Source organism: Bicyclus anynana, chromosome 6, assembly GCF_947172395.1.
Source record: "Bicyclus anynana chromosome 6, ilBicAnyn1.1, whole genome shotgun sequence".
In the NCBI taxonomy this organism is placed as follows: Eukaryota; Metazoa; Arthropoda; class Insecta; order Lepidoptera; family Nymphalidae; genus Bicyclus; species Bicyclus anynana.
The window spans coordinates 10,624,318-10,651,508 of record NC_069088.1 but is presented as its reverse complement, the minus strand read 5'-3'; the positions used below and the strand labels follow the sequence as shown (position 1 = coordinate 10,651,508).

At 32.2% G+C, this 27,191-nt stretch overlaps 5 protein-coding genes and 1 long non-coding RNA gene across 9 annotated transcripts; 3 read left to right on the top strand and 3 right to left on the bottom strand.

Moving 5' to 3' along the window:
• The first annotated feature begins 1,083 nt into the window (after positions 1-1,083).
• On the top strand, positions 1,084-2,767 carry LOC112051035 (RWD domain-containing protein 2A). Its single transcript, XM_024089497.2, has one exon. The coding sequence runs from the start codon at positions 1,570-1,572 to the stop codon at positions 2,452-2,454; it is 885 nt and encodes a 294-aa protein (XP_023945265.2). The 5' UTR covers positions 1,084-1,569; the 3' UTR covers positions 2,455-2,767.
• Positions 2,768-4,124: 1,357 nt separating this feature from the next.
• LOC112051034 (anaphase-promoting complex subunit 4) lies at positions 4,125-10,808 on the top strand. Of its 3 annotated transcripts, none has more exons than XM_052881982.1 (6): positions 4,125-4,385; positions 7,109-7,212; positions 8,025-8,216; positions 8,650-9,187; positions 9,303-9,502; positions 9,595-10,808. In XM_052881982.1, the coding sequence occupies exons 1-6, from the start codon at positions 4,343-4,345 to the stop codon at positions 10,759-10,761; spliced, it is 2,244 nt and encodes a 747-aa protein (XP_052737942.1). In that variant the 5' UTR covers positions 4,125-4,342; the 3' UTR covers positions 10,762-10,808. The 3 variants fall into 3 exon arrangements, with proteins under 3 accessions (XP_052737942.1, XP_052737943.1, XP_023945264.2); XM_052881983.1 differs by lacking the exon at positions 4,125-4,385 and adding an exon at positions 4,458-4,684; XM_024089496.2 differs by lacking the exon at positions 4,125-4,385 and adding an exon at positions 6,095-6,471.
• LOC128198146 (uncharacterized) lies at positions 5,335-6,073 on the bottom strand. Its single transcript, XR_008250884.1, has 2 exons — positions 5,826-6,073; positions 5,335-5,496 (listed from the first exon to the last, which is right to left on the bottom strand). It is a non-coding gene; the product is annotated as an uncharacterized LOC128198146 (long non-coding RNA).
• On the bottom strand, positions 10,799-13,273 carry LOC112051036 (contactin-5-like). 2 transcript variants are annotated; one of them, XM_024089499.2, is made up of 3 exons: positions 12,715-13,273; positions 11,890-12,121; positions 10,799-11,446 (listed from the first exon to the last, which is right to left on the bottom strand). In XM_024089499.2, the coding sequence occupies exons 1-3, from the start codon at positions 12,901-12,903 to the stop codon at positions 11,253-11,255; spliced, it is 615 nt and encodes a 204-aa protein (XP_023945267.2). In that variant the 5' UTR covers positions 12,904-13,273; the 3' UTR covers positions 10,799-11,252. The 2 variants fall into 2 exon arrangements, with proteins under 2 accessions (XP_023945267.2, XP_023945266.2); XM_024089498.2 differs by having other exon boundaries at positions 10,799-11,449; positions 12,715-13,270.
• Positions 13,274-13,320: 47 nt separating this feature from the next.
• LOC112051038 (transmembrane protein 60) lies at positions 13,321-14,144 on the bottom strand. Its single transcript, XM_024089500.2, has one exon. The coding sequence runs from the start codon at positions 13,768-13,770 to the stop codon at positions 13,363-13,365; it is 408 nt and encodes a 135-aa protein (XP_023945268.1). The 5' UTR covers positions 13,771-14,144; the 3' UTR covers positions 13,321-13,362.
• Positions 14,145-18,566: 4,422 nt separating this feature from the next.
• Positions 18,567-26,225, top strand: LOC112051048 (probable dolichyl pyrophosphate Glc1Man9GlcNAc2 alpha-1,3-glucosyltransferase). The gene is made up of 8 exons (XM_024089510.2): positions 18,567-18,845; positions 19,236-19,508; positions 20,055-20,202; positions 22,315-22,557; positions 23,155-23,260; positions 23,818-24,016; positions 25,003-25,089; positions 25,665-26,225. Exons 1-8 carry the CDS (start codon positions 18,787-18,789, stop codon positions 26,137-26,139), a joined length of 1,590 nt encoding a protein of 529 aa, XP_023945278.2. The 5' UTR covers positions 18,567-18,786; the 3' UTR covers positions 26,140-26,225.
• The last annotated feature ends 966 nt before the right edge of the window (positions 26,226-27,191 follow it).

The following is a 27,191-nucleotide window of genomic DNA, read 5'->3' as shown; positions in this document are numbered from 1 at the left end:
TTTTGAACACAGAGTGTAAAATCAAATCCACAAACGTCAAGTTTCTACGTGAGTAGCAACAGAGTCTATAACATGCCATGGGAACTTAGAAGAACGTGAAATTTTTATGAAGCAGCGCCATCTAGATCCTAGATTTAAGATTCCAGAATAGTATAACTATTGTGTATGTATTATAATGTTTTTAGAGATTTAAACCGTGTAAGTACGGAAAAAACCGAAAAAAAGAACTATTGATCCTTTTAATTTTGACGCGTAATATGAAGAATGTGTTTGTATTTCTAAAGCAAAGGGATTATTAAAGAAAGACATGTGTACATTAATTTCATCAAAGTTCCTTGTAGCCATTTGGCCTAGTGGTGCACATCTAAAGCTCAATCTAATAATACTGAGTTCGAGCCCGGGGGTGACACTGGAAAACTTTTTGTTTTTTTTTTTCTCAATTGGTTTCTTCAACTATTACAAAATCAAAAAGCTTTTTCCTTTACAAAAAATATGCATTATTATTTTTATAAAATAATGGATACTATACTAAAAATACTGTAGCTAGTTACTAGATGGCGCTATCACAGGAGTTCCGAAAAAAGTTAGAGTAGCCTATCTATTTCCAATAATACACTGTAATCTTTGGTCTACAACACAGATTAATAGACACTACTACAAACCAATGAAGAGGAAAGAGTAAGGAGGAACGGCCCTAAGTTGTCTATTTATTTTTTAGTTATACAAGTACGATGAAAATATGAACCTTACGAGTAAAAATATGTTTGTCTCATTCTCACCTACGTTATTTTTAAAATGCTTTACAGGATAACATAATGTCAAACAGTTCTATGTATCTTTCATAATCATTCATATTATTACAAAGCTCCGCCTTGAAGCACGTAGGCGCCATTTAAAGGAATCATTTATGTCCTGTGAAACTTCTATATGTCCATCTGATTGTTTTTGACGTATGAAAATATTTGAATAAGATTATAAAATCCCGCCACCCTATTATGCATTTCAACCCTTTACGAACTTGTCAAAGAAGATCACCAATACACTCAACTGTCAACTGTCAAGTGTCAATGTCAAATAGACATTTTTAATATTGAATTGAAATAGCAAAAGACTCAAATCAAAAATCAATAACATCAAATGAAAATAAATATTTAATATCATCACATCTAAAATATAAATTTTGTTTTTTTTGTGATTGGTGAAGTGAATCATGTTTCAAGTATATATTGGGTATAATACTATCGTCGTAAGTTGCAGGAGTTTAAAATAAAACGTAGTGTAGTTGTGATACGGAATACAACGTGAACCAAAATCTAAATTGATTGAAATCTAATCGAAGGTTTTGTTCCTACCCTTTTGGTACTTTCACTTTTAATTGGAAGACTTATTCGTTACTCATTCATGTGGTCAGGCAATATTCTTTTATCCATCACATTCACATAATTTTGTTGAAAAATACTAATGGTTTACTAAATGGTGAAATATATTTAGAGAAACAATTGAATGGTAATTGAAATTTACTTGCCAAGTTATTAATATTAATTAGTACATTTAATACCATATTGTAATATGGAGGAACTTTACTTAATAAGTGAAAGTTTAAGGTCTAAGTTAATTGATTGCTATTCACAACAGTTGGATGAAATAGAGTTATTGACTTGTATGTATCCTAATAAAGAAGAAATATCATTTACTGATAAAAATGTTCTCAGTGAGATAAAAAATTTTGTAGACAGTGATACACCTTTTAAGCCAAATCATTTGGATTTCATTATAAAATTACATGTTGATGGCCTAAAAATGGAACTGTCCATTAACTTACCAAGTTTTTATCCAATTGAAGGACCAGACATATATTTAAGGTGTAATCAATTAAATCGGCAGCAGGAAACAGCTTTGAATTCAGATTTGTCTCTTCATATAAAATATAATCACTTGGGAGAAGCATGTCTATATACTGCTATAATGTGGCTACAAGATAATTTAGAAAAATATAATACTAAAATACCAACAACAAACATAACTTCTAATGACAAAGAAGATGACGAGAAGTTTGCAAGATTCTGGATTTATTCTCATCATATTTATAGCAAAAAAAAGAGAGAAGATATAATGAAAATGGCTAAAGAGTACAACTTGACTGGATTCTGCTTGCCTGGAAAACCTGGTATAATCTGTGTAGAAGGTACAGAGTATAACTGCCATGAATGGTGGAAAATTATTAAATCAATGTGTTGGAAGAGAATTACATTAAGACAATCAGAAATTTTTGATGTGTCTAAGAAACCTGAGGAGAAAAGATTTACAAAATTTGAAGAGTTACAGTTTAAAACTGCATCATCAAAACGTGTAAACCATGCTGATATGAGTGAATTTTCAAAATACATGGAACAGTTCAGATTGTCACAAGTGTTTAATGATATTTTTGGCTTATGTAATGTCAACAATGAATAGTATATTGTGGCCAAGCAGTACAATGAAAACCAAAACATAGACTATATATTTTTATTTTAAGTTTATATTCTTTACCTATTCTATAAAAATTTACATGGACTTTTCATGACTTTATTACAGTGCAATGTAATGGTGCTCACAGATTTATATTTGAAATTGTTATTTCTTATTTTTAAACAAAATTATTGTAAAAGTGTTGTTGTCTACTTGCTATTCTTTTGAATTACTCTTGTAAAATTCTTTTTTAAAATCTATTAGCCAAATTACAATCACAAAACTATGTAATGTATAATAAATTAATTATATGTATATAGAGATGGCTTTAAATTGTATTGTATATTTTTTAGCAATTCAACAAGTTGGTCAAGTCTATCCTCCTATCCACCAATCAGTAGATTTTTAAAAAGAGTGATATAACTCAATAATATGTGAATATTTTAAATGTCTGCCTATTGCTCCAATATTAAGCAAACAAAATCATGTTTCTTGTATGGTAGCCCCCTTAAATATTTATTTTATTATGTATTTTACTATTTGTTGTTATACTAGCAACTAAAGCTACATAGATAATGGCTACAGAAATGCATATTTCGTGAATTTTAACTGTTGCAACTATCTCGGTTCATGAGATACAACCTGGTGTCAAACAGATGGACAGTGAAGTCTTAGTAATAGAGCCCTGTTTTACCTTTTATGTAAAAACATTTTTAAAATTAAATCATTTATGGATTAGGATTTATACAATATATAAATAATATAATGTTTATACCTCAATTTTCCTCAAAGCAAAGTACACTTAATTATTCCACTTTACTTTACTTTGAAGAAAAATGAGGGATAAATCATTTTCATTAACCGACTTTCAAAAAGGAGGAGATTCTACGTTCGGCTGTATGTATGTTTTTTTTTATGTATGTCCAGCGATAATTCCGTCATTTATGGACCGATTTTGAAAATTCTTTTTTTTGTTTTGAAGGGTTTGATTCCAGGGTGGTCCCATTTTTTTCATGTCAGGATCTGATGATGGCATCCTGAAGAAATCGAAAGGAACTTTCGAAAATTGTCGAAAATTGTTCGAAGACAACTAGTGTGTTTGTTAGTGTTTCCATAAGGTATTTTAAATCACTACAATTTTATGAAGGTCCTTTTGTTTGGGTTTGATTAATTTGTATTGATGAGAACTTTCCACCTAAACTTCGTTTTTTTAGAATTGCAAAATTTTGTAAACAAATATGGCCGTATTCATCACTGACATTAGTTGTGACGTCATCCTAGGAATGGGCTGTTGATGAACTATACCGAGAATTAACTACTACTAATCGAATTTTATATCAATTGTAAAAAAACACTTTACTTAAAAACTCACTTCTAAGTTGGCAACACTAATCACACAGTCAAAATACGCGCGATATTAACTATCTACCTCTTTCTGTTGCATATTAATTAATACCTATCAAATAACATTTTTTTCACTTGTATCTGTTTGTTATAAATTAAAAGAGTACTAAAAAATTTAGGCAGTAATTGTTAACGCATTATCTTTTATAACATATAAGTAAGTAACTAACTAAACAGCGCTATGAAAAAATTACTTTATTCAAATTACTCAATTACGATATCGATACTGAACGGAATACATTCGATATTTACAATCGGTAAATCGTTCATTTTTAATCTGTGGTCACAATTTTACTTGGCACAACCTTAGAGAGACGAAACGTCAAATTAACATTTAAATGTAATCTGTGTGCATAATTTCGTGTTTAATTTCGTTTATTTCTAAAAATTTTGATTAAACCCTGTGTAAATTAAAAAAATGTTACGTTTGTATGATTCTCCATAGGTGGATTGTAAAGAACAAAGTGTTTCTGCGTGTTTTAATAGTTTGATGGTTCTGAAAACTGTTATGAAAGTTTGGCATCGGCAAAAGGGTTTGTTTATTTACCAAATAGCGCAATTCAATCTGGACATGGTATAGATGGGTTGTGACTGTATTAAGGGTCTGGTGATGAAGACGAGGGACAGTTAAGAGAACTGCGTAACGGTTCGCAGTAGCTACCTTGTGTTTGGACTTAATAAATTTGTATTGATGAGAACTTTCAACTTTCGAAATTTTACGGTTTTTAAGTTATATTTATTTTTATATTTTAGAAAAATCAACATTGGAACTCCGTGATAATAATTAGATGTTTTATTTGTGTATTAAGTATTGTCACAGACCAATTACGAGGTAAACACACACATCAAAAATATATAACACTAAGTTTCAATTTGTTAAATGTAATTATTATTAAAACAGACATAATCGTTAAAACACGTTAAAATAATTGTGATCATCAACTTCTAGTGAGACAGTCTGAGATTTTGTCATTTTTAGTGCCATCTAGTGTACATTTTAGAAACAAATATGAAAAGTTTCAGGGGGTTGAATGTTAGATGGCTGTACAAATTACTTATGGCATTTTTCTTAGATAAAATACCTATAGATGTAACCACCGTGTAGCCGCACATGAAACAACAATACTTAACTGAATTGTTGCTATTACTTAAATTTTTCCCTAAATTTGGTTAAATTTGAATTTTGAGAAAGCTATATTAATATTTTATCTGAGACCGTTTACACATAAATATTATGACTTAAAAACAAGTTCCCGAACTTCTTTTTTATTTATTTTTTAGTAGTGAATTCAACTCCCTTCATCAAAGTAAAAAGCTTGTGTCAGCAATAGTCTAATGGGTTGTTATGTTAACTGGTAAAACTAGTTGGTTAACCTATAGCCGAAACCAAAGAATGTAAATATGAACCGAAACGAATTATAAATGTTCGATTCCCTGTTGGACAATTTTCGTCCCCCTATCTGGGTTAATAAAAAAATCTAATTTATTTTAGAAGTTTTATTAGTTTTATGAATCCAAATTACATATTGATTGTGTCCTTCTCAAACTGAATAGAGCAAATTTAAAAGAAAGTTCTTAGGCTGCCAATTTTGATGACCAGTAGCCATTATCCATGTTTGTTTAAAATGTATATCCTTGGGAAACCTGCAATAAAATTAATAATATGATTAGATATATTGTTTCCATTTGTTATGAGTATTAGCAAAAGTAGATCTTAAGAGCTGCACTAATGATCCGTCATCAGAAAAGTAAAAAATTAATATTCTTTTTTATTAATTAAAAATTGATTTAGTGGAAAATCTTTATAAAGTCATGGCAACACTCTAAGTTGTTTTTACGAGGTTATGTTTAAGGAAAAATGCCATATTTCGTTAAAATCTACGTTATTTAATGGAAATTGTTTATTGATTTATTTGTTCAATCATATTTTTATCTGTTCTATAAACTATAACCTTAATTTTTTGCATACTTACTAAGTGAAGAGTGTCTTCCTCTGCCTCCGTTTCCTTGCGGCTTTTACAGCTTAAAACACTGCATTCTCCCATTATAAATAACACTACATCTTACTAATGGAGTCCTTTTCTAATAAGTACATTAAAACAATCTTAAAAATCTAACAAACAATAATAAACAAGAAAATTTCGCACAACGCACAACTTGACAGCAAATTGTTTGGCTAACTGATAGTTAGCCAAACAAAGAAAACCTCCACGGCCTAAGAGACAGAAGATAATACTTTTTGTCTCAACTTCCTCATAAAATTCGTAAATACGCTTCTCACTCCCACATCCAACATAATTATATGGCTACGTCTATAGGTATTAAGTCAATGGCATTTTTTGTTATTCTGTGAGTCTGCCTGTGTCTATGCTCTGTGGTTTGATTTTCCGTTTTGTTTTTGTAATTCTAAATATTTGTAATTTAAATTTAATTTCAAAATCTAAGTACAAATTGCAAAGGAATACGACTACGACAATACTTTTTTACTTTGTAATATATTTAAAATCAAAATGTACCATTGTGGAATGCGGCAAATGGAAGAAAAGCATGTTGCAAACCAAGTAGATCTTATGGTTTGGAGTAATCGACTTGATTTATTGGCTCTTAGTAATTTCAAAGGTAAATCTAATATTAACAATGAATTTTAACTCGGTTTACTTTATGCCTAAATAGTGTTGGCGAAGAGTTACCATGAATGTTTATGTTTGGCGATTAAAAACCACGATTTCTCAAAATCAATACGCGTACTTGGTCAGTATAAGATTAAGGTTTAGACTTATTATTTAAGTACCTTACTTACCTAAAGCAACAGTGTATGCTGACGGGTTCAGTTTTTATAAAATTACCAAGCAAACTTTCGTAGTTTTAAAACACAGGCTAGTTTTAAATTGTTGTAAAAATTCAGATGTCTGCAATGCAACTTCAGAGGGCGTTGTTATATTTTTAAAGGTATAATATGTACCCTGTCATTACGCAGAACAGTACAGTAGTGTAAGATGTGAGTCTAAACTGGACTTCCTTACAAAGAGAGGCCTGTTGTGGGTCATAGACAGTGGCATGCCTAAGGTTGTTGATCAGGGTATGCACTACTAAAACAATTTAACCAAACTGGGAAACTGTGCATTGGATAAGCATTAATAAAGCATTTGTTTGGGTATGCTGTGCTTTAATGCATGTTTGAAGTGCACGCCACTGGCCATAGATATGCTGATAATTATGGTACTGCTTAAATGAAATATTGTGTTTATTGTTACAGGAGAAGTTCAGGTTCACAGGTTGCATTGGCAAAAAGTTTGGAATTTACCTCCACCAAAAGAAAATGTATCTGTTGATGCTATGGCTTGGAGACCTGATGGAAAGGTATATTATATTGTGTTTTTTCATCATTGAATAGCTGAGACGCCCTGCAGTTTTACTCGCATAGTTCCAGATCTCTACAGCCATGATTTATATATAACTCAAAAATAATGTGGTTTTCTAGTGGTAAAATAAATTTTAAAATCATTGGTTCTGTAGATTCAGAGATAATCCCTATTGTTATCAACCCATATTCGTCTCACTGCTGACCTCGAGTCTCCTCTCAGAATGAGAGGGGCTGGGCCAATAGTCCACCACACTGGCCCAATGCGGATTGGCAGACTTCACACACGCAAAGAATTAAGAAAATTCTCTGGTGTGCAGGTTTCTTCACAAAGTTTCTTTCATAGTTTGAGACACGTGATATTTAACTTCTTAAAATGCACACAACTGAAACGTTGGCCCGGACCAAATTCAAACCCACACACCCCAGAATCAGAGGCAGAGGTCATATCCACTGGGCTTCTTCTTCTTCTTTTTCCCGGGCCTTTTCCCCACTTGGACAAATCCACTGGGCTATCATGGCTCTCAATCCTCTATAACACCTTTAAAATACATAATAGTGTAGATAGGTATTCTAAAGAGATGAAGCATCATTACAGGTAGAATTGTAAAGTTCTGAAGACAGAGTAGTAATATTATTATTATTCTTATAAATCTATATATATAAAAATTAATCAATATATCCCTTGGTCACGCCATCACATGTGAATGGCTGGACTGATTTCACTATTTCGAGTTCTACGCTGATGAAATCGCAGGCATCCACTAGTAACCATATAAATATATAAATTTAACTCTGAGCATTATTTTAGGCATTGGCAATAGGCTACAGTCACGGTTCTGTATACATTGTGGATATTGAAGATAAAGAAATCATTGATAAGTATGATTTTGCTTGTGAGATATCAGAAGAATTTTATACTGCTAACAATTATGGAATACCATGTATCACATGGGCTGTTAAAGCAGGCACCTTAGAAAGTGCAGTGGAATATAATCTGTATGTAAGTAATAGCTTAAAATGAATTGTTATGTTAGCTAAATTTTTATAAAGTATATATTTTGACTAATTTGATTTAAAAAATTAGAATTTGGACTTCACACAACAGTTGGGAGGAGAAGAATCTAGAAATACAAGCATTTTGTGTTATGTCTAATTAGGAGAGGATATATATCTAAAAAACAGAAATTTAATCAAGAGTTTCCTTGTGGGATAAAATTATAAAGGAATTTGAAGAAAGACAATTTTAGAAATTTCAACATTAATGAGCGGAAATGCAAGAGGGAATAGTATGAAAGTCTCTTCTTTGAAATATAAGAAATTACATTTTTTTATGATAAAGATCCATTTTCTATTTGTAGTGTTCCTTAATGCAACGATTCTTTTTGTTTGTTTGTTTACTTGAAAAGTTAATTTATATAATACTTTATTTACAGGATGATCCCACAATATTTCTTCCAAAGCCCCCTTCACCAACAAATACATATAAAAATCAAGCTACAGATGATACTCTGAAATGTTTTAAAGAAAACCAGGATCAAACACAACTGAGCATGTTAATGATTGCATATGGGTCAGGAAATATTTATATGAGCGTCTTTGGAAGGTATCCGTATGGTACAGTTCATCTGTCCCATATAACCAAGGATGAGTGTGGGGAATACAAAATACTTGACATTAATCTGTCTGATGATTTTAGTGTCATGCAAGTTATGTATTTAGACACTAATAACAATATTTACCTATCACTTGTAAATACAAGCATATTATCAGCTTATTCAGAAGAATTGTTTGTGGTTGCCACAAGACATAGTCAAATAGTGAATATGATGACTCATTTAGATAAAACTATGATTTCAATAACCGAAGCGTGGGAACACATTTTGTTGGAAATGGACACCAAAATGGCATACTATGCATCATCAGTTCCTGAGGGTGGTGTATCGGCTGACTTATTAGAATTACTCATGTTAGGTATTTATTTTAACAATTTCAAAATTATTGAAACTAATTCATACTAATACTGTTTCAGTATTCTCAGAATTACGAGAATTCTCTCAATAAATTTAAATTTATGCCTTAATTTCAGGAGTCCCGTCAGATGAATTAGAAGTGTTCTTGCTAAATGAACTTACAGCTAAAGGACTCAAAAAATTTGGCAATTCGGTTGAGCTAAGCTATTCGACAATCCAAAAGTTGGTCTTAAAGCAGTTAAATATAGTAGGACAAAGTCTTACATACTATCTTGCAGAATTGAGAGGCTTAACTAGAATACCAGATAGATACAAGGTAATTCTTTTATTAGTATAGGATTCTAAAATATCTAGAATCTATACACTTCTTTAATATTTTGTAATTGATAAATTCGAAAAATCTTTCAGGTTCTGGGTTTAGAGGAGAAAATGGTAACTGAAGCAATTAAAGCTAGCTGTGCGTTTTTAAACAAATGTCTTGAATTGCAACAAGTTATAGATGTTTCTATGAGAAACTATAAAGCATTCTTTAGATGGCTCTTTGTGGTGATTGTTCGGTTATTGGATGAGCAAGCATCTAGTGAAATTGTCAAGATTACACAACAGGAGCTTACACATATTGCAGACTTTTTATATAATTTTGATAATGTTCAAGTTGAAAATAATGAAACAGCAGAAAAGCCTGTGAAATTTAACTTAGAACGGCTAGGCCAGTATCTGCAAGATCAAGAATTGTCCATTTTGCCTGATGATGAAGACAATCCTTGGCACAAATATCTGAGAGAGAACTCGTGTCTGTTAAAGGATAATGACACAATATTTTCTGTGATGGACTTCAGAAAGTTTTCACTTGTGCAACAGCAGAATCATTTAAAAGCTGCTGTTGGGAAAATATTTGATGTAAAAACGAAATATGTTGGCAAATATTTTACTGTATTGTACAATTTAAAATGCCATCAAACTATAGATAAAATTACGAGAAATAATTTGCGAATCTCGCAAATATTTGATCCCAATGAGGACAGATTTATGATGGCTTTTACAGACACTGAAAATATCAAAGAGGAAATTTATTTTGTGTCTGTTAATGTAAAAGAAAGATTATGCAATGCTACTTGCTGTAAGTATGCTTTCTCTTCCCGTTTGCTACAGGATGAAAATGATGTTGCAACTGAAAAAAATTTGCCAATTTTAGATTTACAATTTTATTCATCAGAATATTTATCGGTGCTGGTGAAACATCCTACTGTAGATGATAGCACTGTGTTTATTCAAGTTCCGCTTAAAATTGTTTTGCAAAATTCAGTAGAATTCAACATGAAATCTAAATCGTTGTTAGTATTCAATGAAAAAGTTATAAAAAAAAACCTATCTCCTTTATTGGATGCGAGTGTTTACAAAGTTTTAGACAAAATGGATGGGTTCAGAATTGCAGTATCAGGCAGTCGAAAAGTAGCTGTTGTTTTATCAAACAGCCACAGAAAAGTGAGAGTTTTTGAAATGGAAATCAATGGAGAGGATGAAGAAGATGAGACTTTGGACACAACACCACTCTCGCAAACAAGTCAAACATGAAAACAACTATATCATATTCATAAAATAAAATATTAAAAAAATGCAAAGACTTTATTTTATTTTACAAGTATTTAAGTTAAGTGAGTAATTGAATAAAATCAAACTTTAGTATATGAAGAATTCTCTAAAAAACATTGATTTATGTTTTTCATCATATTTTCAATTTACAAGAAGTATTGATTTGGTCAACCTTGTTTGTTTTAGCATTGTTGGTTTTTACATAATCTTTTAAAACAAATGAAAGCTAGTTATTTAAGATGATATGAATAAAAAAGAAAAGAAATTACAAAATCTTGTAATTATTTACAATAACAATCATAATTCTACTTATTTTTATAACTATAAATACATAGATACAAATTTTCATTTATTACCTACTGTTAAAATTTGCATAACTAACCAATATAGAATTAATAAATAAAACTGAATCAATAATTTTAACATGTAGTTAATACTACTGCATTATAATTAAAATTACATAAAGCTAACTTTTAAATTAAACTTGGTGATTTAATTTGTATATTTTCAAATACCGAATTAAAATCAGTGTCTAAGCCTTCATTGTCTATTCCATATATCAAATGTTCTGATGAGGGATTCCTGCTTGGACCTGGCACTGGCTGGCTGATAGCTGTGGTGGTGCGATTGTAAATTTCTTCACCATCAGGCTTTTCATCGTCTTCATCTTCTGAAAATGATAAATATCATATCAATATTACTTTTAACTTTGAAACATAACGAAATGTGCATACGTAATTTTTTAATTCAGTGAATTTAGGTTTTAAAAGTTTATTATAAAACAGGAGTTAATTTAAGACTTAGTCTGTTTAAAAATATTTATTGAGTTACAAATATAGGTACTACTAACAGGACCTTGCTACATTATCAGGCAGTAACATAGGCTAGGCCTGATAATGTAGCAATGGTGAAATTTTTTTTTAAATTGGTCTAGTATTTCCAGAGCTTATTCAGTGCAAGCAAACAATCATAAAAGAAAAAATTTGCAACTGACTCAAGGCAAGATTGCATTGGTGTTTGGCAGCTGAAAACCCAGAGTAATTGACTTCTTTGGACAAACTGACAATGAAAATTTTTAATGAAAAATTAAATTTTTGTACAATTATGTACCTGCTTCAACAGGATGCTCATATTGATTCCATTCTCTCTTTAGTCGATAATACACCACAGCACAGATAATGATGACAAGCAGGGATATTATAATAGCAGCCACTTTTATAGCGTCTCCACCAGAAAATGTAGGACTCTGAACTATCATTTCTACTTCTCCAACAGACAGGCTTGATCCATCAACATGTTTTGATATACATTGGTAATATCCAGCTTCAGTAGGTGCAACATTCTGTAATAAGAAGAGTTAAAAGGATGCAATTAGCTATATTAATATTATAAAGAGGTTATCCAATAGTAATCTGTGCTATTATGTCAAGCAAGTTTTGTTTACTAATTCTCAACATTCAGTTTTGAGGTAAAAACCATTACAGCAAATGTAATTATGACAAATAAAGTAAGAAAGTAATTAAGACAAGAAAAGTACATAGTAATTATGACTATATGTAATGAGATTCCAGGCAAACAGCCAGCAAAACCATTTAGGAAAAAAATTAGACAACCATTAGTTTGACATGTATATGGTTACTAAGACTATGATGTCACTAAATGCTGGAGAATGTTTTTGGTATTTGGAAAAATAAATAAAATACTCCATTTATAATTTGAGTTTTATAAGTAATCTAATTGTTTTTATTATATATATATATTTATAGTACTAGTGTACTATAAAAAAATAATATTGTTTTTATTAAATTTGATATGTGCCAACTTATCTTTATATATCTTTATTCAACAATTGGGTAAAAACATCCATCCAAATTTTAGTACTTACCATACAATATTGGTTAAAAATAATGTATATAAAAGAACTTGTTTACTTACATGAATATGTAATTTTCCAGATAATACTTCATATTTGAATTTCTTTTCATTATAGTTATTTCCAGGACCAATGATTGTGTTGTTATTCAATATCCAAAACAAAAAATTGTGATTGAAGTCATTACTTCCACATTTTAACACCACTGTTGACCCAGCGGGAACTTCAGTGACCTCAGATATGGCTTTCATTTTCAAATGCAGGTATCAGACCTCACAATAAAATATCACCACTGGAGCAGTTAAATGTTTTGTCATGAATGTGCAAATCTATGATGTCAATGGATTGGTGCCAAGTTTAAAATTACTTCAGTCACATGCCCCACCCTAAACACTATTAATAACATACAGGTCACATATTGTGTATCATTTCTATGCCAATTTTATGTATACAAACAAAGCCTTGCACTTCCATTTGCGCCGATGGGATTGGAGAGTGGTTAATGTGATAGTCAAAAATAGTCTTTCAATCGTAATAGTAATTATTCTTACATCTAAGAATAATTTGAGTAGCAATCCTCTTGATATAAAGAAAAAATGTTCATTTTACTAGATAGTTATACAGTTTTCAACACTTGCAAAGGGCATTTCAAAATTAAGCTATTATAATTAAAAATTTATTTTAATTAAAGATTTGTAATCAGTATAAATTTAGTATCGACTGCTTCTGCTGGAATGTTTTATTAGATGCATAAACACTTCAACACATAGCACTGGCAGTAACATCCAAATTGGTGTCATCACCACATATATTGGCAAATTAAACTTAGTATATTCAAGTTTTATACAAATTATGATTTGTGCTGCCATTTTGAGTCCAATAGCAGCTATGTACCAAACGTTTTTGTTTATAGTACCTCTGAATCTTTCAATCCCATTCCGACAGTGTGACACCATATGAAACAGTACATATATCAATAAAATACTATCATAAACCCACATGGGAATAAACACAATAAACCAATTCCAATGAGTCCGTGATTCCAATCTCAGGCATAAGAGTATCAAAAAAACCAAGAAAATAAACCATGTAAAGAGAGCTCTGTGTAGTATAGCCATTTTTAAGTATTAGGTATTATTGTGTTATTACTCAGGTATAGGTAAGCGTCAGCTTTGGTCTTCCATTTTAAATCGATTTCTGTTGATATATCTAATTAAAGACCACAAGAAATGTATTTATTGCGTTAAAACTGATTTTTCGTCTTCCAAAACAGTTTCCTATTCCTTTTTTTATTTTTCTCAATCTTAAAAAAGTTTCGAAGGTTTTCAGTTGCAAGGCATGAAGGCGATAAATAGTATTTTGATGTCCGACAACAGGAAATAATTGTTATGTACATAAACAGACTATTTGATTTTGAAAATTTAATTTAATCACGAGATCGCTTGCTCGGTTTTTAATTTTATTTGACAGTGTGACAGTGACGTCTCACGGCTGTGAGCTGACACTTGACAGTTCAATTCCCAGCTTCTAGTTTTTGATTTGATGGATTTACTAGCCTGAGTTCTAGCCCTTTTGATAGATGGTGCGATACAAAAGAGTAGAAAATAAATGAGGGCGCTGTAGTCACTTATTGTCGTTCATAGGGTAACCCTGTGTACAATCATCCCCTTGGGATTGCAACTATCTTGATACTTGATAATAATTTATTTTGTTCTTTAAGTGAGTAATATTATGTTAGTATTAGTTGTTTTAAATAAGATGATCTAAAAAAAGTGTGTGTCAGTTCCGACGCACGAATGGAGTATACCCTTTCAGATCGACTGTATAGATAGGTGTATTTTGCCCCGCAGCATACACTATGTATGTCTCAATACTAACGCCTGAAAAGTGAAAGGTGCGCAACCGAGGAGCAGCAGACCGCGGCGTGCGCGCCCGCCAACAGCAGGCGGCACGCATGGTGAAAGGTGCACAGAATAGGTTGCGCACAAAAAACGTAACGCTTTCACTCGTTCATCGAATTTTACTGCCCGTATTTTTTCATACCGTGGGCTATACAGTGTGTTTTAAAAATACCGTCCGATCCAAAATGTGCGTGTAAGCATTATAATAAACAGAAAAAATATTTTAAAAAATATTATTCAATAATTAAGCATTTTTATCGTGATAATAAAGTTTCTAATTTTAAATATAAATTGTCCCAAAACTTGGAAAATTTAAAAAGTGACAACACTGTACTATCAATTTTGGTACATATATCTAGATTATTACGTCCTACCTACACACCTGTAGCACAAAAGTCGGCTAAATTGAAAGCCTTTTGACAATGCCGCGTTTTCGGCGCCCACTGTCTTTGAAACACCGCGCCGCCGCCGACACGTGCGATGTCTGTAATGCTGTGTTTAGTTTGCTTGCGCCACTCGCCCAAAATGCAGACTTAAATTAGTAGTAGTAGATCTATTTGCGACAGAGCTATTACTGTGTTCCAGAGTAAAAGGCATAGTTTCTGGTGTAATGTATGTTCAAGGAGTGGATAATGTGGAAAATGATCCACTAACCATTAATTCATCTGCCATCGTCCATCTGCATAAATTAACTTTTCGTGTTTACACACATCACAACACGCCAGTTATGCAAGCACGCATGCATGCTTGTACATAGCACAAGATGATAAAGCACCTTGTTGTGTGTACTTGTGTGTTTACTTGCCCATTCAATACCGGCGTTTTTATTTTGTAGTAATGCCTACTAATATACTTGAAATTTTCTTAGATGTCAATTTTAAACAACAATAATGGCTGACTATGAACCAAAGACAATCAGTAGGGTTGAGAAGTTAACCGCGGGCATCGTAACGATATCAAGTAGGTATCGTTATATCTGAAATAACTAAACTAAAATATCCGTTACTATACGTCATCTTAAAAAACGAATACGTTCCATATTCGTTTCGTTTTCCAACTTTTCAGTTGTGTGCATTTTAGGAAATTAAATATCATTTTAAGAATATATACACCAAGGAGAAGAAGTGAATCATGAAATACATGAAAATGTTGGATATAGTAATAATAATAATAATATAGCCTTTATTTCCAAGTACATAAATTACAAAAATTTTACAGTTTACATTTTTAAAAATTACAAAAGATACAAAAGTTACAAAAGTTAAAAAACATTAACATTTCATTTCATTTTGTTGGATATAGTAGCGACATTATTTCCGCATACGAATATTTTTGAAATAAAGTCAGTGGCAATTTATAATGGAAATTTTTAATTTTTAAATTGTTGAAGAAAACAATTGAGAAAAACAAAAAAGCGACAAAAATATTTTTCTATTGAATTAAAGATTATTATTTCTTTCTTTTTTTACCTTGGTTATACACCACTAGTCCAAATGACTATGTAGAACATAATTGGAATTAATGTACACTTACTGTCTGTCTCTAATTATAATTCGTAACATTTTTCTAGCTCTAGAACTTACTAAATTTATTACCGCATAATGTCATATATTCAAAAACCTTTGTACTAAAGTTTCGGCCCCTTGTACATCACTATCTCTCAAACTTCTTTATATAATATCCTAATAACTCTGACTATCACGATTTACGTATACCAGAAAAATAAAAATCTCACCATGTTGCGAAACAAAAGTAATAAATTTTTTCCATTAGTATTTCAAATCTTTTATTTATTTTTCTGATCCAGCAATCATAATATTCAAGTCGTATTTGTGTATTGTTTTCTTTATTCTTAATTTAAAAATTTTGCAAGTGGTTGAAGAATCGGTTTATCGGTTTTTTAATAATTTTTGATCGTGCTATATAATTACAAACATTCGGGAGCACTCGCGCCGCGATCGGTTAAGCTCGGTTTAGGATGAGTTAACTGCGAGCAAAAGTGCCACATTGTCGCTTCCATGCTCACAGTGAGGTCGTGTCAATGTTTGTTCCATATCATCATTACTTATTTGTTTCGTTTGCAATTGGTAGTCTTGTTATTTATTTGTTGTTTGGTTGTTATATTATTGCTGATTGCTGAGTAGTGTATGACTAACAATAATATAACTAACCGAAAATTCCGACTTTCAGATGGGTGGATTTTAGGTTGAATTTCATATGGATTGATTTATTTATTAGGTATATTAAAAATATAAAAAAAAAAAAATATTATGAAAAAATACAACCGACTTCAAAATGTTAACGTACCCACGAAACTAAAAAGGGAAAGATAACATTATTATATTTTCTACTTATTGATCATTTTGAAGTCGCTGCCAAGCCCGTCTGATGTTGACTTAAGTCGTTACTGAAAAAAACACATGACAGACAAAAATAATGTCTGAGAAACAAAAATCTTTACGATAGGGTACACCTTTAATTAATAGATTGAATACACTGGCTTGGCAGAAAATATAATGATATTATTTTTCCCTTTTTTAATTTCGTGGGTACGTTAATATTTTGAAGTCGGTTGTATATACATATTTTTTTAAATTATTATTTGTTTTTTCTCAATTAGGTCCTTCAACTATTTTAAAATCAAAAATCTCCATTTAAAATTGCCACTGACTTTATGAAAAAATATTCGTATGCGGAAATAATGTCGCTGCTATGTCTAACGTTTTCATGTATGTAGATTTACTTCTTCTCCATGGAGTATAATATATTCTTTGGTGCTGTGTTAATAAAGATATACATTTATTTTATTTATAAGCCACAAAGGACACAAATATTAAAATTAAAAAATATGTACATAATTATCGACAAGTTATAATTTCATGTATCTTTCCCGTCTCTTCAATTCATAGACAATCTAGCACTACGAAATGTCAAATTCGCAACATTTTCGTTAATCTGTAGAAATAAAACTTGTTGTGATTTCGTTTTTAGTGAAATAAATGTGATATAATAGTTAATTACAAGCAGTTTTTATGTAATTCGCGGTGTGCGCGTTAAATGAAGTGATGTGTATATAAATGATTTAGTTTAAACGGACGGTTTGTGAGAAATATGTGAATGTCGTGACGACGGATCTTTGTTTACCTTTTTTGCCATGTAAGGAAAAAAATACTATAATTAACCTATCTCAACTTTTGTGTTGCCATGTAAGTTTTTATAATTTTGCATTTTTTTAATGTTAATTTCGTGCAGGGAAAAAAATGTATTTCTTTAAAAATAAGGACTGCATAAAAATAATGTATGCACGATACCTAAGTACACCCTTAAGGGCCGGACGGTATTTCCTATAACACACTGTATATGAAAAATCGATTCATAAGGAGTAAATTCCAATAATAAATATATTTGCAAAATACTTACTATCTAGCCCCAAAGTAAGCATCGTACATTATAGAAAATAGATAGCTGATTTCATGATTTATGTTTATTACATTTAAATAAATTCAAGTAAATCTCATCTAAATGAATTATATTTATTGTAATTCGTTTGGTAATTATCTGAATTTCCACTATGATTTTAGAAACTATCAATAATGATTGGTTGCACTATAATGACAGATATTTGTGAAATAATTAAAATGGAAATAAATTTATTAGTTCCATTTTAATTAACTTCTACTCATGTCGCTCTATTTGTTGTCGCACTATGTTCACATAAACTGACGAAATTAATCATTGAATATACATAATATACTCTTACTGTAAAATTGGCGATGGAAGTGAAAAAAGATCATTGCAATAAATAATTGCTTATTGCAATCCTCAGACAAAATCGTATTTTGGTGTAAATGGACTAGTATCTTACCTAAACTCACCAACAAAATTATTTGTCATTTTTTGAGGGGGGCAAGGTAAACTCATAAATTCATCTGAGGTGACAGGCGAATTTTGATGCTTCACATTGCGCAAATAAGCTAGAACTCAAAGCCGTAAAGCGGACAAGTTGACAGTTGACATCTCATTGACAATGACAATGACAACTGACAATAGAACAACAACAAAAAAATGTTTCGTGTTCAGCGTTTTTGATGTTCGAGATATGTTATAATATTTGAATAATTACTTGATTAACATTTTGAGATAACTATTGCTTTGTAATAAAACTTGACTCCTTTAAATTACGCGCGTGAATACACCTTTAATTATAATTCCGCACAATATAATAACAGCACAATGATAGTTGAAGTAATATTAATTGTAACCTCTATAAAGTTATTATTTATGCCGCTTTAGTAAGTAAAACTTGTAATTATGTAAATCTTAATCATATTCTAATTTGGGTTAACGCATAACGCGGTATCACGCAAATACTGTTGATTCGTTTCGTAACTTCGTTGATTCGTTTTCACGAATCCCGGGAACCAAGGATTTTTCGGGATAAAAAGTAGTCTTTATGTTGCTCAATAACCTTCTCTATCTTTTAGTGAAAGTCTCATTAAAATCGGTCCAGCCGCCCTAAAGATTAGCCCAGACAAACAGAAGGACAGACAGACAATAATTTTAATAAAGCTTGTTTGTGTATTGGTTTAGTATAAATAACTACAGACACTTGAGAAAATGGTTATCTGGCAATCACAGACTGAAAATTCAATTTTATTATAATTTCCTTGTTTATATTTTAGCCGGTCAACTGACTTTGAGGTTCACAGGAATTGGCTGGCAGTTACTCACAACCTGTCCATTGATCAGTGGTATCATGACACTACATCAGAGTGGACGCTGGATTATCCTCCATTTTTCGCTTGGCTGGAGCTAGGCCTTTCTTATGTAGGAAAAATATTTGATCCAGAGATGGTGAAAATAGAAAATTTAAATTATGCCTCCGAAGTGACTGTCCTATTCCAAAGATTGTCGGTAATTGCTTTAGACACTGTTTATTTGTATGGTACATATAGGTGAGTGGGAAAATTATATTTCACTACAATTATAAATCTATCATTCATGAAGAAAAAACAAATATGAGCAGTGTGTAGCCAACAATCTTAATTAGCTGTTAAGTAAGCTGTCCAGCTTCATTATTAAACAATGCTGGTTAACTAACTATTGTTAACATTCACCACATGGTGTCAATACACCATAAAATGTACTTCTTGATGATTTCACTTTTAGCAATAATATTTGCAATCATCAAAATATTTTGTGTTTTATGAAATAGTCCTGTTGATTTTTTTTCCATTTGACTGGGCTGGCTTTTTTGTGTGCACCAAAAATTACTTTCTTCTGGTTTAAGAAAATAGTTAAAATTTTATCAATTTAATTTGTCTGCTGTATGATTGAATGGCTGAATATCATTTAGGTAGATAGAAACAAGCTGCAAAAAAAGGTAGGCTATTAACTCAGATATATTTGGCTGTAGGCATTTTGAACCAAGCCTTTTTGTATGTATGACAAATACATATATAATAACAATAATTTGATTAAGTCCTTTGCTTCTGTTACAGATGTGCTAGATATGTATCACATGGGAATCTTCTTGTGTATATAATTCTTATAACCAACCCTGGCCTTATAATGGTCGACCACATACACTTTCAATACAATGGATTCTTATTTGGTGTACTATTTGTATCTATATCGAATATATTGTCAGTAAGTATTTAATTAACTACATATATTATATTAAAAATAAACTTTGAAAGTAATTTTGAAATAAGGACTAAATATTAATGTATATTTACTTATACACCTGATGTAGAATTACAATTGTTCCTGTATTTCTATAGTACGCGCGTTAACAACTGAGTCTTAGGGCCATAAATCATTTCTCTATATCTATCTCGCTTGCACTTATGGGTCTTATGGAGCCGTCTAGTGAAGGGTGTAACAATGAAAGACATATTATCGATAAGTAAAGTTTATTATCGTATCTTGTTCACAAAATTAAAAAAATTAACAATATTTGATTTAATATAATACATATTTCATATTATATAATTATTAACTAAATAAAATTAATCTTCATCTGAGTCTTCATCATCAGAATCTTCGTCTTCTGCCAAATTTATTATAAGCGGCGCGTGATCTCTAATTAGAGCTTTTTGTAAATCTTTGTTTTGAAGTTCTTCGGCATGCCTAACACATTTGGCCCAGTCTTCTCGTGTGACATTTTCTATGGCTCGGTGGAGGTGATTTTCGACATCTGCTATCTTGAAGGTATTATTATTCTTCGCAACTTCTCCCTTTACTTGTGCCCAAATTAATTCTATTGGGTTATATTGACAGTGATATGGAGGGAGCCTTATTACTTCATGACCTCGTTCATTTGCCAGATGGTCTAAAGCGTAGACCTTCTGCGGGTTACTGGCTTTTACTTTTCTTATTAATTCTTCAATAATTTCGTTGCTGGAATATGGAATCTTTTTCTTTGTCAACCATTCTTGAATTTCAGCTTTCCTCGTGTTTCTTGTGGGTATCTTTTCCAACTGTATCGAATGATAGCTTGCGTTATCGACAATTATAACTGAGGGCTCTTCAAGTAGATTCAGGAATTCGGAAAACCATGCCATATATGTTTCGCCATCCATTTCTATGTGGTAATCAGCATCCTTTGATTTCACCGCTTTAAATATTAGCTTCGCATCTGGAACGAAGCCAGTCCTTGCAGAACCCGCATGGCAAACTATTAATCTTTGGCCTTTTCCCACAGGCTGATTCTTGAAACCTCCTTCATCGTTGCTTCCAAGCCACATCCTCTTTCTTGCATGGTTTTGATTAATCCATGTTTCGTCTAGATAGAAACGTGGTCGCTGATCGTTAGTTCTTCTAAGTAAATCCAATTTCCTTAAAAAGTCCATTCTAGCACAAACAATATCAGTTCTTTCCATTAAATATTTACGTCCTTCGCTATTTTTCTTATACTGGAACCCAACCTCCTTCAGTAGTATTCTCATTGAAGTGTTGCCGCATTTAAAATCGGGTAATTGTTCACGGAATTTTTCTAAAATTTTCGCCACGGATGGATACTCTCCATTCTCATAAAATGAAGCTACAGTTCGCTTCAACACACTTTTATCAAAATCGTCAATATTAGTGACGGTTTGTGGTTTCTTAAAATTTGTTCTTGGTATACAGGTACTGCCTGATTGTGATACTTCCGTCTTGATTCGGTCCACTGTCGCTCTGCTCACACCACAAACAAATGCGGCCATTTCACGTGGTTTGTTGAAATTTAGAGAAGCCACTTTATTCGGATCACTTTTCAATTCATTGAGAAACAGGAATACGTTGTGAATCAGTGTTCGAGCTTGAGGGCTAATATCGCCATGTAATTTCTTCAGATCAACGTTAGAAAATAAAGTATCCATAGTGCGCAACGAGTAACACATGAATGTATTTATTTAATTGCAGTAAACACATTTATAGCAAAAAAAATACGCAATGCAATTACATTAGAAACCGACCAATCAGAATCGTCCAAATCATTATTGACTCATCATTAGCACGTGCGCAGGTAGCCGTTTATCGATAATTAGGGTGCGCAGGTAGGCGCGCTGCACATTCCTATCTTTTTTGACTTTTATGACCGGACGACTCAGATGATAACGCGCATACTATATACCTTAAGTTCTTCTTAATTAGCTAACATAAATGATAATTGTCGAACTTGGTTTAATTTATTTTTAAGTCTCACATATTTTTGTTACTTTTGTCTTTATTGACATATAGAACATTTTCATTGCTAAAAAAATTATAATTTTACAGAATAACTGGATATATGCAGCGTTTTGGTTTGCAGTGTTGCTAAATTTGAAGCACATATTCCTGTACATGGCACCTGTCTATGTAGTGTATCTGTTGAGAGCCTACTGCTTCACATTGTCCTCTGAAGATGGGGTTCACACGCCATGGTACTCATTCTCGGTGGGCAATTTGGCCAAGCTTGCTGCAACAGTTATCTTTGTGTTTTCCTTATCGTTTGGACCATTCATTGATCAACTGCCACAGGTGACTTACTATATTTTTAATGAGAGATGTTTCTGATATTGTTGTAGATGTTGAATAATTAATTTAGCTACTTAAACTCTATTTGAACTAGCAGGAAGGGCATTAGTCTGAAATCATCTATGATTTGTTTTTATTCTAATGGACATATTTGGCACATCCTTACATTATTTGTTTTTATCTATCCTAGTAATACTAGTAACATTAACCGAAAACTAAGCAACAAGTACTATCTCATTTATAATATAAATGTAGTGGTTATTTTGATAGCATCATGCAATTAAGATTAAGATAGCATTTTGCAATAATGCAGTTTATTAGAATCACAGCAGTGTATTTAGGGGAACACATAATAATCTTTCTCTTAATAATACAATATATTGATGATCATTATACATTTAAGAAAAATTTATTAATGTAGCCAATTGTCCCATATATGACATTTTTTTTTATTGAACTGCAATTACAAGTACTAATACATCAAACAGACAAATAGGCTATTTAATTTAATTAGTTAAGAAAGAAAACTTTGTCTTCTTGCAGACAGAAGTGGAATCATTTGTGAAGCCGTCAATTAAGTAATCAATGTATTACTTTTAGGTATTTTCAAGACTGTTTCCATTCAAAAGAGGGTTAAGCCATGCATACTGGGCTCCAAATTTTTGGGCGTTCTATAATTTTGCAGACAAAATTTTGCAATTTTTATGTAAGTATCATATTTTGACTTCCTAATAAAATTTGTATTAATTAATACAAATTTACGCCTTTGCACACACTTGTTGACTATGTTTTCTTCTATTTTCTTTGTTCATTGTTTTTCTTATGTGCAGTAAAATTACATTACCTAAAGGATACAAACATTTGAGATTGAATTGCTGTGTCAAGGTGGGTACTCGGTTCTAAACATTTAAAGAATATTGTGAGATTGTGATTAAAAAAATATCTGGCTGAATTTGTAATGGGCATCTTCTTTTTCCCAACATTTCTCTTCATTGCTCTGCTCCTATTGATCGTATTGTGATGAAAAGTATACTATAACCTGCTCAGGAATATGAAGTACAGTTGTACCAAGTTTTTTTTAAAATCCGTCGAGTAGTTTTTGTTTCTATAACGAACATATAGACAGACAAAAATTTTACTGATTGCATTTTTGGCATCAGTATCGATCACTAATCACCCCCTGATAATTATTTTGGAAATATATTTCATGTACAGAATTGATCTCTCTACAGATTTATTATAAGTATAGGTATGACTTTACAGTTATCAAGTTTGGCATCCCAGTGGCAGTGGAAGAGGCGTCCATGACTGGTGGACTGGTGAAGGAGTACCAGCACGCGGTGCTGCCCACCATCACGCCGACGGTCACCTTCGTGCTGACGGCGGCGTCCATGGTGCCCGCTTTGGTTAAACTGTGGCATTTGGGAGCTGATAGGAGATATAGAAGTCTGAGTTTCTTTAGGTAAGTTATTTTACTGTAATTTCATGTCCATTGACATGAAATTAGCGTCATTTTCCACAGTTAAGTACAACACCATGAAAGAGAAAAAAAATTGTTTTACTAGTCGTGTTTTTATCGAAAAGTCACTCGAAAAGAGCGTCAAAAAGAAGGTCATTTAAAAAAAAATTATAACTTATCAAACTGATTAGAATAGTTGTTATGTGCAAAAAACGGCCGAATCCAAGCCACATATCAGAAAATCTTCTGCGCATGTGGCTCCCCGAAACCAAAGCATCCTCGGGAGATGTTGACTCTGCAACAGTCAGCAAAGCAAAAATTCTGTCAGATCTGGGTGATTTTCGATTCGTCGGTTTTCCGCAGATAATAGCAAAATAAATAAGTTCATCATCATTATAATATCAGCCGATGGACGTCCACTGCAGGACATAGGCATTTTGTAGGGACTTCCAAACATCACGCTCCTGCATCTAGCGATTCACTTGCTTGATTACGTCAGTCCACCTGGCGGGGGTCGACCAACACTGCGTTTTTTAGTGCGGGGTCGCCATTCTAGTGCCTTGGCATTAGCGTCTATGTGCCCCGCCCATTGCCACTTCAGCTTCTCGACTCGTTGAGCTATGTCGGTGACCTTTAGTTTTACTGCGGGTCTCCTCATTTCTGATACTCCGAGCATAGCTCGTTTCATCGCCCGCTGTGTGACTCTGAGCCTTTTTATGAAGCCCATAGTTAGCGACCAAGCCTCGGAACCATAGGTCATCACTGGCAACACACATTACAAAAATTATCTGTAAATTACAACAGCTTATTATAGGCATGTTACGAAGACTATATTTTTTCCTTTGTATTCTTTATTGGTATGTATTTACAATGAAAACAACATTTTTTTATTTACCTCAAATAATAAATTTAAGTTATTAAAATCCCTGGGAAATTCATAATGAACTTCCGCAGTAACGCCTGCTTCTATTCAATATTTTTTGTTGTAGATGCTTAACACTGTGTTCGACGTGCGCGTTTCTGTTCGGATGGCACGTTCACGAGAAGGCTATACTGATGATTTTAGTGCCCCTCAGGTAAGCCACTTTATATTGTGACCGCTGACATCTATTATACATATTCTAACTAACGTTACAAATATGAATTTGTTTGTTATGCTTTCACGCCTACACAACTAAACGATTTTAAAAATCATCCAACAATGGAAAGCTACTTTATCAGCGAGGAACATACTGGTTATAGTTTATCATTGTATTCCCAAAGAAAGGCGGGTGAAACCGCAAGTGATCCGCTAATCTTATATATCGTTTGTATATTCTAATATTATAAACAGGCAATATTTGATTGTTCGTTTAAATTGCTCTAAAACTACCAGACAGATTTGAGAATTTTTTTCACCATTAGGATCCTACATTATCTATACTTCTTTACTAATATTATAAAGAGGTAATTTTTGTGGTATGGTCGGGGGTAATCTGTGGATCCACTAAACGGATTTTGAAAATTCTTTTACCACTGTTATTCATTTCACACGTTATTTGTGGGTGTCATAGGCTATATTTTGTCCCTGTATTTTAACGGGAACGTAAGCTATCCGGGTTAAACCGCGAGGTGTCGCTATGATATTCATGAAAGTATTTCATTGTTTCAGTTACCTCTCAGTTCTGGGCAAAATGGATGCACGGTTCTACATGTTCATGTCTATGGTGGGACACTACTCTCTGTTCCCTCTGCTGTATCCAAAGAACTTGCTACAAATTAAGATGTTCTTACTACTGGCACACTTGTGTATCGTCTTCTATTACGTCCCACGTTTATACGAGCCCAAAATAAAGATGAGCAAAAAGCGCAGTTTCTTACTCCTACCAAAGCTGGGTGCGTTACAGACTTTATATGTATACGGTTTGATATGTCTGTGTGTCTATGAAAATATACTGCATCCGTTCCTCGGTTTGGATAAGACTCTGCCATTCCTTCCTTTAATGCTGACGTCAGTGTACTGTGCTCTGGGCGTCTTTTTCTTTTGGATACGAATGTATAAATATTTCTTGTACTACCATTTGAGCAAAGTTCCTACTTTAACGAGAACTACCAAGCCGTTGAGGAGTGTAAAAAAGCATACGTGAGTCACTAATAAGTCATAGATTGTAGGTAATTTAAATAGAAGTAACAATTTTTTTTTATTGTAAAAAAATAAATGAATTCAAATGTTTTCTCGGGTTTTATTATATCTCGTCTTTACCAGATTCGAAGTTAAGGGTTTGAAATGAGCGTATCTGTTCCTATCAAGTACAATTTTGACTTTTACTTTGAATATTTTATATTTTAATTAATAACAATGGTGCGCCTAATGTTTAAGTTATACTCGTACTAAGTCGTCTTCCGTGTATGTCTATCTGCTACTATCTAAACCACTCAACCGGAGAAAACTTTGCTCCGGTCACATTTCTGTTAAGATTGACTAACATTCCTTTTTCTTCATTTAATTAAAAACACATGCAATCTAAGAAATTTCAACATTGCGGTCGAGTGATCGATTGTCATTAAGATTGAAAACTATATGAATTAATATAAATGATGACAATTTTTTAAATTGTATATAAATTAAGAGTATACTAATAGCAAAGCAATTTTCTAAAAGTAACAGGAAATCTGCGATCATTACTTTCGGAGTTACAGGGATTTAATGAGTCAGATTTGCGGCGCTGCCGCGGATCCCTGTAAAACGCTCCATACAAAATGGTACGAACGAGTGACGTCGTTGGCTCGCTGATCGTTAGATTTGTATGGGCGTTCAAACAAAATCACTAATATTTTAAAGTTATTTGTGCGTTTATGTTTATAGTTCATTTATTGAAAAATGTCATGTAAGGAAGCTAAACTGTATGAATTTTTATCTAATTACGATAAAAAACTTTGATAGATTTTGAAATTTTATAATCTTATTTATTTTGCAAATATCCAAACATTCTTTGCTTTTTTTTGTATAAATTAGTTAACATTGACCTTACTTACCCGAATGTATCATAAAAATCAATTTATTCAAACCTAGTCATCATCCCCATTGGAATAAGTAAAGTCGTCAAATGGGGTTGACACCAATGAAAAGGTTCTGGAAAGAAAAAAAGGTTCGTCTATTAAAACATCATTGCGGTCATTTGACCGCTTTGGATTACTT